Source organism: Staurois parvus, unplaced genomic scaffold (genome assembly GCF_062004578.1).
Source record: "Staurois parvus isolate SC_StPar_1 unplaced genomic scaffold, SC_StPar_1.0 ptg001181l, whole genome shotgun sequence".
In the NCBI taxonomy this organism is placed as follows: Eukaryota; Metazoa; Chordata; class Amphibia; order Anura; family Ranidae; genus Staurois; species Staurois parvus.
This window is the reverse complement of record NW_028318977.1, coordinates 100747-118869: the sequence shown is the minus strand read 5'-3', so window position 1 is coordinate 118869 and position 18123 is coordinate 100747. Positions and strand designations below refer to the sequence as shown.

Sequence of the window (18123 nt, the reverse complement as noted above, 5' to 3'; positions counted from 1 at the left end):
ATGAGCAGATAATATTCCCGAAACACTTCACAATTCATCCTGCTGCTTTTGTCAGCAGTCACATCATCAATAAATACAAGAGAACCAGTTCCATTGGCAGCCATACATGCCCACGCCATGACACTACCACCACCATGCTTCACTGATGAGGTGGTATGCTTAGGATCATGAGCAGTTCCTTTCCTTCTCCATTCTCTTCTCTTCCCATCACTCTGGTACAAGTTGATCTTGGTCTCATCTGTCCATAGGATGTTGTTCCAGAACTGTGAAGGCTTTTTTACATGTCGTTTGGCAAACTCTAATCTGGCCTTCCTGTTTTTGAGGCTCACCAATGGTTTCCATCTTGTGGTGAACCTTCTGTATTCACTCTGGTGAAGTCTTCTCTTGATTGGTGACTTTGACACACATACACCTACCTCCTGGAGAGTGTTCTTGATCTGGCCAACTGTTGTGAAAGGTGTTTTCTTCACCAGGGAAAGATTTCTTCGGTCATCCACCACAGTTGTTTTCCGTGGTCTTCCAGGTCTTTTGGTGTTGCTGAGCTCACCGGTGCGTTCCCTCTTTTTAAGAATGTTCCAAACAGTTGTTTTGGCCACGCCTAATGTTTTTGCTATCTCTCTGATGGGTTTGTTTTGTTTTTTCAGCCTAATGATGGCTTGCTTCACTGACAGTGACAGCTCTTTTGGATCTCATCTTGAGAGTTGACAGCAACAGATTCCAAATGCAAAAAGCACACTTGAAATGATCTCTGGACCTTTTACCTGCTCATTGTAATTGGGATAATGAGGGAATAACACACACCTGGCCATGGAACAGCTGAGAAGCCAGTTGTTCCCATTACTTTTGGTCCATTAACAACTGGGAGGCACATATGCAAACTGTTGTAATTCCTACACCGTTCACCTAATTTGGATGTAAATACCCTCAAATTAAAGCTGACAGTCTGCAGTTAAAGCACATTTTGTTTGTTTCATTTCAAATCCATTGTGGTGGTGTATAGAGCCAAAAATGTTAGAATTGTTTCGATGTCCCAATATTTATGGACCTGACTGTATATATAAATAATCTCCCGAACAATTCTGGCAGTTGTGGCTGCAATCTTTCTTTGTCTATCCGACCTTGGATTGGTATCAAAATCCCCAAATTTTCCACTTCTCTTAATAAGTTACATAGTTAGTCTGGCTGAAAAAAGACCAAAGTCCATCCAGTTTAACCATAAAAAAAAAACAGTTATAATCCTCCACCCACAGATGATCCAGAGGAAGACAAAAAACCCAGCAAAGCATGATCCAATTTGCTCCTGCAGGGGAAAAAATTCCTTCCTGATCCCTCGTGAGGCAATCGGATATTCCCTGGATCAACTTTCCCTATAAATGTTATATTCTGTGTATCCAAGAAAGAATCCAGGACTTTCGTACAGCAATCCACTGAGCTGGCCACAACCAACTCTTGAGGGAGTCTATTCCACATTTTCACAGCTCTCACTGTGAAGAAACCTTTCCTTTTATAAATAAATGATTGAACAGCACTGACCAGCATATTCAAGGCTTTGGATATCTTTTCATATCCTATTCCATCTTTATAAACATAGTTCCATAGTTAGTCTGGCTGAAAAGACAAAAAGTCCATCCAGTCCATAAAGTTCCATTACCTTGTTACGCAGGTCTTTTGACACTTCCTTTCTGCTCCCCATGGCTCAGTATCTAGCCTTCTCAGTGCATCCACATGAGAGCTAACAAACTCACAGACTATTTGCACACTGACACTAATTGCAATTTAAAAAGCCACAGATGTGGGAATTAACCTTTTAATTTCCATTTTAACCCGTGTGTGTCACCTTGTGTGTCTGTAACAAGGCCAAACATTCCAGGGGAGGAAAACCTTTTTTGCTCAGGGCCAATGTCCAATGTCCATGCCAACATTTCTCAATTTCTGAAAGAGTGTGCTAGCTTTTGAGCACAACTATATATCCTGTGATAAATGTTGCTGGTCCTCCCTTACCCGTCTACCCCGGGGTGAACTCTGCCGGTCCTCCCTTGCCCGTCTACCCCGGGGTGAACTCTGCCGGTCCTCCCTTGCCCGTCTACCCCGGGGTGAACTCTGCCGGTCCTCCCTTGCCCGTCTACCCCGGGGTGAACTCTGCCGGTCCTCCCTTGCCCGTCTACCCCGGGGTGAACTCTGCCGGTCCTCCCTTGCCCGTCTACCCCGGGGTGAACTCTGCCGGTCCTCCCTTGCCCGTCTACCCCGGGGTGAACTCTGCCGGTCCTCCCTTGCCCGTCTACCCCGGGGTGAACTCTGCCGGTCCTCCCTTGCCCGTCTACCCCGGGGTGAACTCTGCCGGTCCTCCCTTGCCCGTCTACCCCGGGGTGAACTCTGCCGGTCCTCCCTTGCCCGTCTACCCCGGGGTGAACTCTGCCGGTCCTCCCTTGCCCGTCTACCCCGGGGTGAACTCTGCCGGTCCTCCCTTGCCCGTCTACCCCGGGGTGAACTCTGCCGGTCCTCCCTTGCCCGTCTACCCCGGGGTGAACTCTGCCGGTCCTCCCTTGCCCGTCTACCCCGGGGTGAACTCTGCCGGTCCTCCCTTGCCCGTCTACCCCGGGGTGAACTCTGCCGGTCCTCCCTTGCCCGTCTACCCCGGGGTGAACTCTGCCGGTCCTCCCTTGCCCGTCTACCCCGGGGTGAACTCTGCCGGTCCTCCCTTGCCCGTCTACCCCGGGGTGAACTCTGCCGGTCCTCCCTTGCCCGTCTACCCCGGGGTGAACTCTGCCGGTCCTCCCTTGCCCGTCTACCCCGGGCTGAACTCTGCCGGTCCTCCCTTGCCCGTCTACCCCGGGGTGAACTCTGCCGGTCCTCCCTTGCCCGTCTACCCCGGGGTGAACTCTGCCGGTCCTCCCTTGCCCGTCTACCCCGGGGTGAACTCTGCCGGTCCTCCCTTGCCCGTCTACCCCGGGGTGAACTCTGCCGGTCCTCCCTTGCCCGTCTACCCCGGGGTGAACTCTGCCGGTCCTCCCTTGCCCGTCTACCCCGGGGTGAACTCTGCCGGTCCTCCCTTGCCCGTCTACCCCGGGGTGAACTCTGCCGGTCCTCCCTTGCCCGTCTACCCCGGGCTGAACTCTGCCGGTCCTCCCTTGCCCGTCTACCCCGGGCTGAACTCTGCCGGTCCTCCCTTGCCCGTCTACCCCGGGGTGAACTCTGCCGGTCCTCCCTTGCCCGTCTACCCCGGGGTGAACTCTGCCGGTCCTCCCTTGCCCGTCTACCCCGGGGTGAACTCTGCCGGTCCTCCCTTGCCCGTCTACCCCGGGGTGAACTCTGCCGGTCCTCCCTTGCCCGTCTACCCCGGGGTGAACTCTGCCGGTCCTCCCTTGCCCGTCTACCCCGGGGTGAACTCTGCCGGTCCTCCCTTGCCCGTCTACCCCGGGGTGAACTCTGCCGGTCCTCCCTTGCCCGTCTACCCCGGGCTGAACTCTGCCGGTCCTCCCTTGCCCGTCTACCCCGGGCTGAACTCTGCCGGTCCTCCCTTGCCCGTCTACCCCGGGCTGAACTCTGCCGGTCCTCCCTTGCCCGTCTACCCCGGGCTGAACTCTGCCGGTCCTCCCTTGCCCGTCTACCCCGGGCTGAACTCTGCCGGTCCTCCCTTGCCCGTCTACCCCGGGCTGAACTCTGCCGGTCCTCCCTTGCCCGTCTACCCCGGGCTGAACTCTGCCGGTCCTCCCTTGCCCGTCTACCCCGGGCTGAACTCTGCCGGTCCTCCCTTGCCCGTCTACCCCGGGCTGAACTCTGCCGGTCCTCCCTTGCCCGTCTACCCCGGGCTGAACTCTGCCGGTCCTCCCTTGCCCGTCTACCCCGGGCTGAACTCTGCCGGTCCTCCCTTGCCCGTCTACCCCGGGCTGAACTCTGCCGGTCCTCCCTTGCCCGTCTACCCCGGGCTGAACTCTGCCGGTCCTCCAAGTCCACTGAGCGTGTATATCCCGGGGCAAACCTTGTGGTTCTTCCTCTGTCTGCAGGGTGTGTACATCCCGAACTGCTGTACGGTGTTATGTTTGTAGTACATGCTGCTGAAGGTCTGGTCAGTCTCTCTCTTATGTGTAATAAATCCTCCCGTCTCCTCCCGGGTCAATACTCCCTTAGCTGTCACTTCGTTCTTTTTAATTAAAGCCGCTCAGGCGGAACGCAGCAGATCATATTTATGGAGATGGATGGTGTTACAGAACAACCTGCAGACGACTCGTCAGGGATGGCGGAAAAAGTAGATTAGATACATGGATTGTCTGTAGTGTGACCACTCAGAAGCCCCCTGACACAGGACCCTTGTGTACCTGGACACCAGAAGAGAACTCGACTCCTGGGTACACCTAACTGGTCAACAAGTCTCTGAAACGGAAGCCAGTTGTACGACCAGCATGTGGGTTTGTTGAAAGATCTGCCATTACTGGTTCCCTGTACGTAATCTATTTTACGTATTTGTATATGGGAATGTCTCCATACGGTCTTTGTTCCAATACAAGTCAATAAGTGTTCTAAAGCAGCTCAGAAGGAACACCGTTGTCCAGCCTACACATCCCGTAAGGCGTTGCATATCAGCCGCTGATGTAGTGATCTCATACGAGGAAGAGTTATCCACTGAAGACACTAGGTAGAAGCCTAGTATAGGTCAAGCGTGTCAGATATTGGGCCTGATCAGGTTATGGTAATAATGAATTATCCCTCCGTTTGTCATCCAACCTCCGTTCATTTCCAAATCCATTTATAGAGCTAAATACACAAAGTATGTGGATGCTGGAACATCATGGCTAGGAAATGGTCAAATGTTTTTGAACCCACCTCAAAATCATGGCTTTCGGAGGTCTCCAGTGAAGAGTGCTGTGAATACTACCATATACAAAGATGGGTGCCAAAATAAATTTCATCGTGGGTTGTATCAGCATTATAGCTGCCCTCAAAAAGCCTGTTGTATCTGTAAGACTAGATGTTCAAAGCACCCCACCCCTCCTCCTTACATTAGATGTCTTGAGCCTCCCTCCACGGTCAGGAGTCCCCCACCCTCCCTTAAAATCACAGTGCCCCCCTCTTACCTTGTGCTGCTGAGGGTGGAGCTGGGAAGCAAAAAGTGCAGGATCTGGAGGAGGACCAGAGGAGGGATGGAGTCTGCTGAATACTGAGACCAGGGGAGGTGGAGTTGAGGAGGTTCGGCAGCTACACAGGCTCAGGTTCTGTAGGAGTTCTATTGTCCGCTCTGCTGTTGACTGCTAAGACTAGGGGTGCAGGGCAGAGGCTAGCATCTCTGCAGCTGCACGGAGTAGCACAGGATCTGACAGAGGAGTTCTGTTGTCCTCTCTTCTACTGGCTGCTGAGACAATGTGGGTGCTATTGTAGCAGAGAGGTGTGGGGCCTCATAAAATGGCTTGGCGGGCCAGATTCGTCCCACAGGCCTTGTGTTTGACTCGTGTTCTAGACAATTGTGCTCTTCCTTGTAACAGTATGGGGAAGACCCTATTCTGTTCCAGCATGACTGAGCCCCTGTGTACAAAGCCAGCTCCATAAAGACCTAGTGTGGCCAATTTAGTGTGGTGGAACTAGAGTGTCCTGCACAGAGCCCTGATCTCAAACCTGTTGAGCTCCTTTGGGAGCTCCGCCCCACTGAACACTTTTCTGGTATGAATTGGCACACTGGTTGTGAGCCAGGTCTCATCCAACATCAGTACCTGATCTCATAAATGGAGCACTCCAGCATCTTGTGGGAAACCACCTCAGGTGAATAGAGGGCTCTTCTAGCCACAAGTTGGTCAACTCCATATCAATGGCCATGGTTTTGAAATATGATCTTCAGCAAGCTGGTAATTGGTGTGATAGTCTGGTTCAGTGTTCAGTCTTGGCCATTCCCTTCACTGACACCAATGATGAAGCACTATTCCTCCCGCTGACACCAATGATGAGTCCCCCCTAAAGTCTGATGAACACTGAACTGGCCCTGTGTTGAGTAAGTTTGGACACCGCTGATCTAAACATATCCTTTAAAAATGAGTAGCTCTTTGGGTGTGCAGAGGCCCGGGACATAGAATGGAGCTTTAGAATGAAGATGGCGGGAAAGAAGTCTCATCTGGCTCCCTGTAATGAAAGTGTTTGAGGTGTTTGGTGGTCAGCTGATGTTCTTCTCCCCCCCCCCCCCCCAGGTGGACTCTGTGGTTCGGCTTTACGTTGGCTCCATCAAGTCATGTAGATCTGGAGACAATGGGCAGTGTTTCTCAGTAGCCTGGCATCACTCTAAACCACACCAGTACCTGGCGGCTGGATTCTTCGATGGTGAGTTTTCTCTGCATTTCTCATTGATCTCCCCCGTTCACATTTTCTCAGTTTTGGTTTATTCACGGTCTTTCTGCACCACAGTCAGAGATGGTACACTTTAATTGGCTCCAAGACAGGTTGCACTGATAGGCAGCAATCACTATTATCGGTTGGGCTGATGGTCAATAGCCGCCATGATTGGCTGAAAATAGTTTTTTTTTAATGTACACCTTTACTACTACTGAAAATGCTAGTTACCTGGTAGCCTCTTCATCCAATACTTCAAGTCACTGACCAGGTAGAATCATGGCCAACATTCTGAAGCCATTTGATCACTGTTGGAGCCAGAAGAGGTCAGTAGTGGCAGTTTCAGAGGATAGCTCAGTACAGGATTGCTTTTAGCTTGTGGCCCCTTTCCCCCTTCTCTGACTTGTGTGTCTTCTCTGCTTTCCAGGCACAGTGTCCATCTGGGACCTGTATACCAAATCCATTCTCCAGAAGGTGCGCCAGGGATCTGTCATCAAGCAGTACCCATTCCTAAGCTTCTCAGCCCACAACCACGCTGTGCGCTGCGTCGAATGGTGCAAAGCAGACAGGTACTGGATGAGAGAGTGACCAGTATTGAGGATGTTGGTGAAGGTGGGGGATTCTACCATTCTACTCAAGCGTATGGCTGGAGCTTCCAGAGCCATTTATATTTAATACACATTATATATCTCTAAAAGAAGAAACCATCTTCAGCCTAACCCCCCTCCACTATATCGATGTGGTCACAGCTGACCTACAGGAAGTGTCTGGCTGGGATATAGTACAGTGGACACTATTGTTTGAGTTGGCTGGGCAGGTTGGAACATAGTTTGGAAGGCTCAGACTGGATAGACTTTAGAGGGTTTGGGAAGAATATGTTTAGAGTTTGGTGATACAGTGTGGAGGACTCTACTCGTTGAATGGGCTTTGCAGAGTTTGGTGATATAGGATGGGGAACTTTACTGATGGGATGGGCAGAGGTTGGGGTATAGTATGGAGGAATCTACTGATGGGAAGGGCAGAGGTTGAGGTATAGTATGGAAGACTCTATTGATGGGATGGGCAGAGGTTGGGGTATAGTATGGAGGACTTTACTGATGGGTAGGGCAGAGGTTGAGGTATAGTATGGAAGACTCTACTGATGGGATGGGCAGAAGTTGGGGTATAGTATGGAGGACTCTACTGATGGGAAGGGCAGAGGTTGAGGTATAGTATGGAAGACTCTGCTGATGGGATGGGCAGAGGTTGGGGTATAGTATGGAGGACTCTACTGATAGGTAGGGCAGAGGTTGAGGTATAGTATGGAAGACTCTACTGATGGGATGGGCAGAGGTTGGGGTATAGTATGGAGGACTCTACTGATGGGATGGGCAGAGGTTGGGGTATAGTATGGAGGACTCTACTGATGGGTAGGGCAGAGGTTGGGGTATAGTATGGAGGACTCTACTGATGGGATGGGCAGAAGTTGGGGTATAGTATGGCGGACTCTACTGATGGGAAGGGCAGAGGTTGAGGTATAGTATGGAAGACTCTACAGATGGGATGGGCAGAGGTTGGGGTATACTATCGAGGACTCTACTGATGGGTAGGGCAGAGGTTGGGGTATAGTATGGAGGACTCTACTGATGGGAAGGGCAGAGGTTGAGGTATAGTATGGAAGACTCTACTGATGGGATGGGCAGAGGTTGGGGTATAGTATGGAGGACTCTACTGATGGGTAGGGCAGAGGTTGGGGTATAGTATGGAAGACTCTACTGATGGGATGGGCAGAAGTTGGGGTATAGTATGGAGGACTCTACTAATGGGTAGGGCAGAGGTTGGGGTATAGTATGGAAGACTCTACTGATGGGATGGGCAGAAGTTGGGGTATAGTATGGAGGACTCTACTGATGGGAAGGGCAGAGGTTGAGGTATAGTATGGAAGACTCTACTGATGGGATGGGCAGAGGTTGGGGTATAGTATGGAGGACTCTACTGATGGGTAGGGCAGAGGTTGGGGTATAGTATGGAAGACTCTACTGATGGGATGGGCAGAAGTTGGGGTATAGTATGGAGGACTCTACTAATGGGTAGGGCAGAGGTTGGGGTATAGTATGGAAGACTCTACTGATGGGATGGGCAGAAGTTGGGGTATAGTATGGAGGACTCTACTGATGGGAAGGGCAGAGGTTGAGGTATAGTATGGAAGACTCTACTGATGGGACGGGTACAGTTTGGGGTGTAGTATAACTGACTCTAGTGATGGGATTGGTAGAGGTCAGAGTATAGTATAGAGAACTCTGTAGTTATTTTGGCTGGGCAGGTCAGGACATTGTTTGGAAGGCTCAGACTGGATTAACTGGGAATGGGTTGTGAAGAAAACATTCTAGTGTTAATGTTGGGTATCACAGTAGTGATGGCTATGGAAATCTGTCACCTGAACCTTCCATCCCCCAAATTCGCAGCAGTCTATACTACATGGCGTACAATCTAGTCACAGCTGACCTACAGGAAGTGTCCGGCCCCTGTAGGACTTGCTACACACTGTACATAATGTGCGGACAGAGCTGACCTGCAGGAAGTGTCCGGTCCATAGTTTGACCATGCCTGGATGGTTTACAGCTCATATGGGGATTTCACCATTCTCATCCAGGTCATGTGGCCAATCACTACAGAAAGGGAGCTTCTTACCTATTACAGTTATGTGATTGGTTGATTGTGCTCTCTTCTTTTCTCTTTCTTAGTAATTTCATTGTGACGTGCGGTGTTGATCGAAATTTAAAGTTTTGGGACCTTCGGAGGTTGGCTGCACCACTCAATGATTTTAAGCGTTTCCAGAGCACAGAGGTGACGTGGCTGCTGCCATATTGCGGAGTGGTGGTGGCACAAGATAACTGTTTTGCCCCGTAAGTGTTAACAAATATTGGGGGCCAAACCACGTAAAGCTGAAATTTTCTGTGTGGTGGATTCTGGGCATTTTAAGCACTCCTTTTGAAGCTTTGTTACTAGTCCCGCTGCCATGGATAAATAGAGGAATAGAACCATGACCACAAACTTGGACGTTGGGTTATATAATCACTGCTATAGAAGTGGGTACTTCTCAGGGGCGGACTGACCATTTGGAAACTTGGGCACTGCCCGAGGACCCGGGATCAGTAGGGGGCCCCATGAGATGCCCCCTGGTACCTTTTTCATAGGCTTTTTTGAGTTTGGGCAAGGACACGGGCCCCATGATCCCCTATTGCCCGGGGGACCCATGAGTTGTCGGTCCGCCCCTGGTACTGCTTAAACCGCAGAGATCACAGAAAGGATTGTCTCGGGCTTTAGAGCTTGTGAGCAGGACAGTGGAGAAAATAGAGCAGCATTTGCTCCAGAGAAGGTAGTTCAATTCTGTGTTTGAAAATTTTTCCATTCATGCAAGACATTTACCATAACTACGATTTGGCATTCAGACATAGGACCTGCTAAACAACCTGAATTCTTGGTTTTGGGGTTTTCAGTGGTACACAGCTGCCACAGCAATGAAAAGGAGCTCCCTCCTACCCTTAGCAGAATTTCTTATTCTGAAGATTGCAGCGGGACAGTGGAGACTTCCTCTTCTAAACTGAAGACTCTCTACGACGAGCTGGAGCTGTGGTCTCCCCAGTCCAGTGCAGATGATGCCGGGGGGGTGGGGTGTCACAGTACTTACAAAAGTGCAAGCGCTGGACAGATGGACCTTCTAACCTATCCATCTCCACGTAGGTTTGGGCTGTGTGGCCTCCATTATGTGGACGCTGGATTTATGGGATACAAGCCATACTTTGCTGCACCTCGCAGAGGGACAGTCTGGGTAAGGAAAGCCTGTTATTGTGTCATGCTTATCCTTCATTGCAAACTTTGGTGGGAGGCAAGTAGCGATTGGGTTATAATTTAGAAGACTGTATTGATTGGATGGGATAAGCAGAGGTTGGGATATAGTATGGAGGACTATACTGATTGAAGAGACTAGGCAGAGGTTGGGATATAGTATGTGTGATGTGACTAATTGGAAGGCCTGCGCAGAGGTTGGGATATAGTATAGGAAACTCTACTCATGGGTTGGATGGGCTAGTTAGAAGTTGAAATGTAGCGTAGGGGACTCTACTAATTGGAAGGGCTATGCTGAGGTTGGAGCATAGTATAAGAGGGTTCTGCTATTGGATAGGCTGGGCAGAGATTGGGATTATAGTATAGGGGAGCTTTCTAATTGGGTGGCCTGGCCAGAGGTTGGGAATATGGTATGTGGGACGCTACTGACTGGATGACCTAGACAGAGAGTGGACCACAGAATAGTATATGGGGTTCTACTAATTGGATGGCCTGTGCAGAGGTTGAGGATCTAGTATGGAGAACTCTGCTAATGGCACAGGCTGAACAGAGGTTTGGGATATAGTATGGAGGACTCTATTGATTGAATGGGTTGGGGAGAGATTGGGAAATAGAGGCTGAGGTATAGTATGGGGAACTGTTCTTGTATCCCAATCTCTGTCCAGTCCATCCAATCAGAACTGTTCCACATACTATACCTCTGCCCAGCCTATCCAATCAGTAGAGTTCTCCATCTTGTATTCCAATCTCTGTCCAGCCAATACAATCAGATGGGGAACTCTACTGATTGGATGGGCTGGGCAGAGTTTGATATATAGTATGGGGGACTGTACTGACTGGATGGGCAGGGCAGAGGTTGGTATATAGTATGGGTAACTATTCTGATTGGATGGGCTAGATACAGGATGGGTAACACTGATTGGATGGGCTGGACAGAGCTTGATGGCTTTAGTATGAGGGACTACTGATTTGGATGGGCTGGACAGAGGTTGGTATATAGTATTGGAACTGTACAGATTGGATTGGCTGTACAGAAGCTGAGATATAGTATGGACAACTGTTCTGGTTGGTTGGATGGGCTAGACAGATATTGGGATGCAAGATGGGGAACTCTTCTGATTGGATGGCCTGGGCAGAGTTTGATATATAGTATGGGGGACTGTACTGACTGGATGGGCAGGGCAGAGGTTGGTATATAGTATGAAGAACTATTCTGATTGTATGGGCTGGAAAGAGCTTGATAGCTTAGTATGAGGGACTGTACTGATTGGATGGGCTGGACAGAGGTTGGTATATAGTATGGGAACTGTACAGATGGACTGGCTGTACAGAAGCTGAGGTATAGTATGGGCTAGACAGATATTGGGATGCAAGATGGGGAACTCTTCTGGTTGGATGGAGATTGGCATACAAGATTGGGAACTCTTGTGATTGCATAGACTGGACAAAGTTTGGGATACAAGATGGGGAACTCTTCAGATTGGATGGGCTGAGCAGAAGCGGAGGCATAGTATGGGAACTCTTCTGGTTGGATAGGCTGGACAGAGATTGGGATGCAAGATGGAGATTTCTACTGATTTTGGATGGGCTGGACAGATTGGGATACAAGATGGAAAATTCTACTGATTGGATGGGCTGGACAGAGGTGAAGGTATAGTATGGAGGACTCTATAATTTGACTAGACTTGTAGGGTTGAAAGGCTCCTACTGGATTGACTGGGCAAGAGTTGGGAAGAATCCGTTGTAATGTTAACGCTGGGTATTGCGGTAGTGTCAGCGCAGTAAATCTCACATTCTGTCACCCGAACCATTTGTCTTCCAATCTTCCAGCACTCTATACTCCATGCTGTTTTGCAGAGTGTGTCGGGCTCGGACTGGTTGGGGACGGTCACCGCGGGGGATATTACAGGCGAGGTGTTGGCCGTCATGATGCCGTTTCTCAATGTCCACTCTATCAACACCAAACGGCCGGCTGACCGCAGATTTGTGAGTATGACTGCAGCTTGTACTTCTAGAACTGTAACTTTCCTGGAGGTGTCACAAGTCCCATTTCAGTTCTATACAATTCCATTATTCGATAATAAAAATGTATGACGTATCTTCCTGTATCCTGAGAAGGTGAGATTTCCAGTTCTCCTTCTTTGAATTGGTCCCTGGCACTTCATCTCTGCTAAACAATGATCATGTTGTGGGTAATATATTTGTGACGTTCAATCGCTGATTAGAATGTAAACAAATCTGGAAGAAATGATGAATTCCTGTACATTTAATAAAGATCTTTCTCCTATATGGCAATGTTCACCTGTATTCTGGGTAGTGATGATCCCTCATCTGTCAGTAATGGTCATTTTCATGTCCCTCTTTTTTATGTAGCCCGTTTATAAGACCGATTTCCAGTCCTCCGCGCCTCCTCTGGACAATGACACCCACAGCCCATCTGGCGAGTTGTTGACCGAGAGCTCGGACTACCAATGTTTCAAGCCAAAGTCGTTCCGAGCGGCAGCCAGCCGTGCCAGCCTCCTCTTCCATGACACGGATTTGGTAAGACTCAATCTCCTGCGGTCTGGGTCTCTCAACATACACATATAGAGGTAAGGGGTACTGAGCCCCCTGCAACCTGTGTGTCTCAGCATGCAGACAGAGGTAGGGGGTACTGAGCCCCCTGCAACCTGTGTGTCTCAGCATACAGACAGAGGTAGGTGGTACTGAGCCTCCTGTGGTCTGTGTCTCTCAGCATACAGACAGAGGTAAGGGGTACTGAGACCCCTGCGACCTGTGTGTCTCAGCATACAGAGGTAGGTAGTACAGAGCCTCCTGCGGTCTGAGATGCACAGACTACAGGGGGCTCAGTACCACCTACCTCTGCCTGTATGCTGAGACGCACAGACCACAGGGGGCTCAGTACCACCTACCTCTGTCTGTATGCGGAGACGCACAGACCACAGGGGGCTCAGTACCACCTACCTCTGTCTGTATGCGGAGACGCACAGACCACAGGGGGCTCAGTACCACCTACCTCTGTCTGTATGCTGAGACGCACAGACCACAGGGGGCTCAGTGCCACCCACCTCTGTCTGTATGCTGAGACGCACAGACCACAGGGGGCTCAGTGCCACCCACCTCTGTATGCTGAGACGCACAGACCACAGGGGGCTCAGTACCACCCACCTCTGTCTGTATGCTGAGACGCACAGACCACAGGGGGCGCAGTACCACCCACCTCTGTATGCTGAGACGCACAGACCACAGGGGGCTCAGTGCCACCCACCTCTGTCTGTATGCTGAGACGCACAGACCACAGGGGGCTCAGTGCCACCCACCTCTGTCTGTATGCTGAGACGCACAGACCACAGGGGGCTCAGTGCCACCCACCTCTGTCTGTATGCTGAGACGCACAGACCACAGGGGGCTCAGTACCACCCACCTCTCTGTATGCTGAGACGCACAGACCACAGGGGGCTCAGTACCCCCTGCCTCTGTCTGTATTCTGAGACACACTCAGGATTCTCAGTTTTCTGCTCCATCCCAAATTGATTTGGCTGAAATTCTTAACATTTGGAATGTTGTCTGATAGGTGGGACATCCCCGAGGTTATATTGTATTCTCTTCTGTCCTCATCGTACTGACCCCTCTTTGTCTCTCCGCAGAGAGACTTCCATCGAATTAACAACCGAGAGCCCACCAGGAGGATGACAACCAATGAGACGAAGGGTGATGTGAACATGGAGCGCGTCCAGCTGGAGTCTATACACAAGGTGAGGTGCTCTGTTCCTCCACACACCACATGAAGATGTCCAGTGGAGTGTGTGTGGGAGTAAGGAGGGGGATCCTCTGGGAACTCGGCACAAGGATGGTGGGAGCCTTCATAATGGGAACAGCAGGTTCCTAGAGCCTGGAACCCCATGCAGGGATGGAAGGAGCCCTTCATAATTTGAACAGCAGGTCCCCAGACTTAGGAACCCCAGGGAGGGATGGAAGGAGCCCTTCATAATGGGAACAGCAGGTCCCCAGACTGAGGAACCCCATGCAGGGATGGAAGGAGCCCTTCATAATGGGAACAGCAGGTTCCTAGAGCCTGGAACCCCATGCAGGGATGGAAGGAGCCCTTCATAATGGGTACAGCAGGTGTACAGATCTGGGAACTCCATGCAGTGATGGTGAGAACCCCTCATAATGGGAACATCAAGTGTACAGATCCAGAAACTCGACACAGGGATGGTGGGAACAGCAGGTGTACATAGCCAGGAACTCGGCCCAGGGACGGTGGAAACCTCTCATAATGGGCACAGCAAGTATGCAGACCTTGGAACAGCAGGTGTACATATCCAGGAACTCGGCACAGGGATGGTGAAAACACCTTATAATGGGCACATCAGGTGTACAGACTCGGTAACTCAGTACAGGGATGGTGGGAACCCCTCATAATGGGCACAGCAGGTGTACAGTCCTGGGAATTCAGCACAGGGATGGTGGGATCCCCTCATAATGGGCACAGCAGGTGTACAGGGATGGTGGGAACCCCTCATAATAGGCACAGCAGGTGTATGTGAATTCGGTGAAGAGATTAGGTGCAGAGTTGTCTGTGTTCTGCAGAGTTCTGGGTGGGGTCAGCCCTGATCCAGTCCAGGCTGGAGAGCAGTGATGGGGAGTATAAGATGTGAACAGCTCCTTGTTTGGTAGATGCTGTACTATGGGATTGTTGTGTAGAGGAGGTCAGTGTTGCTATACTTGGGATGTGGTGGGGAGGAGGGGAATCATCGAGGTGCGGACTGATCCTCATCTGCAGGAATGGTGCAGAGCTCCTCTTAGTGATTTCTGCCTGCAGAGCTGAGAGTTAATGATGCGTGAAATGAGAACACAGTGTGGTTCTGTCCTCGTTCTTTGTATATATTCCTCTGTATGCGGCTGTCTCCCTGGATGTCCCACCAATAAACCATTTTCTTTCTCGTCCATTGAGGCCTTTCCTCAGCTGATACCCGGACCTGCTGGACTGGGTGGGCTAGCCTGGAATGTGAGGTTCGGGAACTTGGCTTTACATTGTGTACTGTGTTAATTAGCCGCATAGTGTTTTTTGGGTCCAGAATTGTGTGTCAGCCCCAAGTGTGACCCTGTCTCTGAAGACTCGCTTAGTAAGGTCAATCAGGCTGAAGCATCGGGAGCTACATCACTGTCTGCACCAATGGGTACCTTTTTACATTTCACCGTAGTGGGAGTCAATGCTGAGGGATTCAGCAGTGATATCCTAGTGCCACATGCTCTTTCCCAACATTCAGCATAAGGGGAGGCACCATCCTATTGCCTGCAAGCCGCTCATGGGTCCACATGACCTGGTCATGTTAGACCACTCAACCTTCGGCAGCACCAGCTTTCCAGGTTCACAAGTAACAGGCCTTTCCTCACACTTTAGGCCTACTACTAAGCTCTCACACTGTGATTGATGAGGAACTGTTCTGCTGCTATGGGTGAGCCTAGCCCATACTCCCCTAGGGGTCCTGAGGCCGCCTTCTTGGGATCCCCACTCTGGAGAGTCAGCTGTAGTCTGGAAGCCAGTACCCCCATTGTTGTTGGGTCATTTTCTTCAGTTCTGTTGGATGGGATTAGTCCCTAGACCTTCCCTCAAGAACCTCCATATCCACTCAGGACTTTTTAACTGATTTCACTTCAGAATTAAAAAAGGTTGTGAGGGACCTTATTGATGCAGTACATAATAGTCTGCATTTTGAACATCAGTCTGATGTCTTCAGCCTTGGGTGCTACAAAGACCTTCCTATTACGCCCGCTATTTGAGGCATTCCTCTATATTGGTCTCCAAACTGTGGCCCTGGGGGCTGAATGTGGGCCTTTGCTTGCCTTTATCCAGCCCTCGGGGCACTATTCCTCCCACGGACGCAAACGATGGGGTAATAATTCCACCCACTGACACCAGTGTTGGGGCACCATTCCACCCACTGACACCAGTGTTGGGGCACCATTCCACCCACTGACACCAGTGTTGGGGCACCATTCCACCCACTGACACCAGTGTTGGGGCACCATTCCACCCACTGACACCAGTGGTGGGGCACCATTCCACCCACTGACACCAGTGGTGGGGCACTATTACCCCAACCCTCCTGAAGAACAGTAAACTGGCCCTTTGTTTATAAAGTTTGGAGACCCCTGCTTTTTATGGACTGGAAGCACCGTGAGTGGTCCTGAGCCCTGCATGAAAATGTTCTGCAAAGCTTTCCCTTTTGAAAGAGGTTTTGTTTAACCATGGTCACTGCAGATCAGCCAGGGTCGCATCTTACCAGGAACATCACTAGTCGGGTGGAAGGTGTACTTACGTTTTTACAAGATTCTACTGGCAGGCAGTTGGAATCCCATGTCAAATCCCACATTAAAAGAGCTGGTTCTGTCCCTCCGTCCAGTGTTAGCAGTGACCCTAGTTTGTCAAAGTGAGCCTGTTTCCTTCAAAATGATGTTTCTTTAGCTGGGATTGACCCTCGTTTCAGAGAACTGGCACCGCAAATGTGTGGAGCTTTATGCTACAGTTTTCATGGCTTACTACAATCATTCCTCAGAAGTCTGATGTCCATAGAGATGCATAGAGCAGTGTGGTTGTATTGCTGGCACCCTGATGATCTACCCAAAGGTCATCAGATTTCATTGGCTTTTGAAGGATGCATCCTCTCTGGCCCTGTACTGGACACCATGACCAGTAATGTCACAGGAGGTCAGAGCATGCACCAGCCCTGTCATGGAAGGTTCAGGAGGAGCTCAGCTGAATCCTATCCTTCTCCTTCATCTTCTCTGCAGTAGGTGTACCTAGTCCCTGTGATCCTGATCAGTAGGGCTAGTACCCAAAGCTCAACTAATCCCTCAAGATGGCTTCTGCATGAAGGTGCCCTCCAGCTTCTGCAATTGGAAGGGCTGATTTGTGCATCCTGGTGGGTCCTTTGGTAGTTTCCTTTTCTGTGCCACCTTTTAGTCCACTTACCATCACCCACCTCAGTTGCCCCTTTTTATTTTATTTTTTTTATGTGATTGCACAGAACCCTACACCTCCCATGTATGTATTCTTCTCACCCTGAGACTCAACTCCTGTCTCGGTTTCTAAAGGTGTTCCCCTTCCAGGTTTTCACTTCCTTCCTGAGGAAGGCCCGCTATCTTTAGGACAGGAACAGCCCTTCATGGTGTAGGATACTCCGCAAGGTGTCTCCTCCTCCTAAGGGATTCTCTCACCCATTCACTTGACAGGAACTATACGTAACTGTTCCCTTCTTGAGCAGGAACCTGGATCTCCAAGGCCACTTGGAGACACCTGCTGTTTTGTCAGAGTATTGGCCCTTCTGTCCAGTCTAGTGACCTCTCTTGGCCATCCTCATTGTGGAATGCTCAGATGTCCTCCTGCTAAGGGGGTCAGCTTCATGAATCGGTGTAGTCGGTTCCTTCCTAAAGGGTCTCCTGTAAGATTTGGTTGCATTGGGCCTCACCAGTTTTCATTGTTGGTGACCACCTGTCACCGGTGGGTGTGATGGTCCAGCCGAAACCTTCTCTAAAAGGGGCCACACCTTGTTTATCCTTGGCTCTCTAGGGAGTTTTTCAATCCGTTTGATACCATCTTAGTGTTGCAGTTCTCTCAACTCTGAAGAGAATTGGGACTCGTCTTCTCCCCATGACATTGAGAGCTGCCGACCCCTGCACTGGACAATGCTGATAGTGTTAGTCTCCCTTTGATGTACCTTCTGAAGGACATTATTTTGGAAACTACCTCTCCCCTACTAGTAACCTCTGTACCGAGGAGGAATCTTTATACACCGGCATGTGCCCCAGATCCTGGACTGCGGGGAGGAAATCTTCATTTAAGAGCCCTATACCTTCCTACATTGTCATCAGGAAGATCGTCCTAACCATCTGCTGCAGGCACCCTTTGCTAGGAAGGGTGTCTCTCTAAAGAACCTCTTCAGCCAAGGAGGGAGGTCAATCCCTTGATCAACAGCCTTC

At 50.3% G+C, this 18123-nt stretch overlaps 1 protein-coding gene across 1 annotated transcript in view; it reads left to right on the top strand.

Annotated features, from left to right (window-relative positions):
• Window positions 1–18123, top strand: part of GTF3C2 (general transcription factor IIIC subunit 2) — a 65090-nt gene that overhangs the window by 45044 nt on the left and 1923 nt on the right. Inside the window, exons 12-18 of the mRNA XM_089659664.1 lie at window positions 6171–6300; window positions 6737–6878; window positions 9033–9194; window positions 10033–10120; window positions 11995–12123; window positions 12511–12678; window positions 13785–13892. Of these exons, the coding sequence (XP_089515790.1) occupies window positions 6171–6300; window positions 6737–6878; window positions 9033–9194; window positions 10033–10120; window positions 11995–12123; window positions 12511–12678; window positions 13785–13892 (927 nt within the window). The remainder of the gene's footprint in view (window positions 1–6170; window positions 6301–6736; window positions 6879–9032; window positions 9195–10032; window positions 10121–11994; window positions 12124–12510; window positions 12679–13784; window positions 13893–18123) is intronic.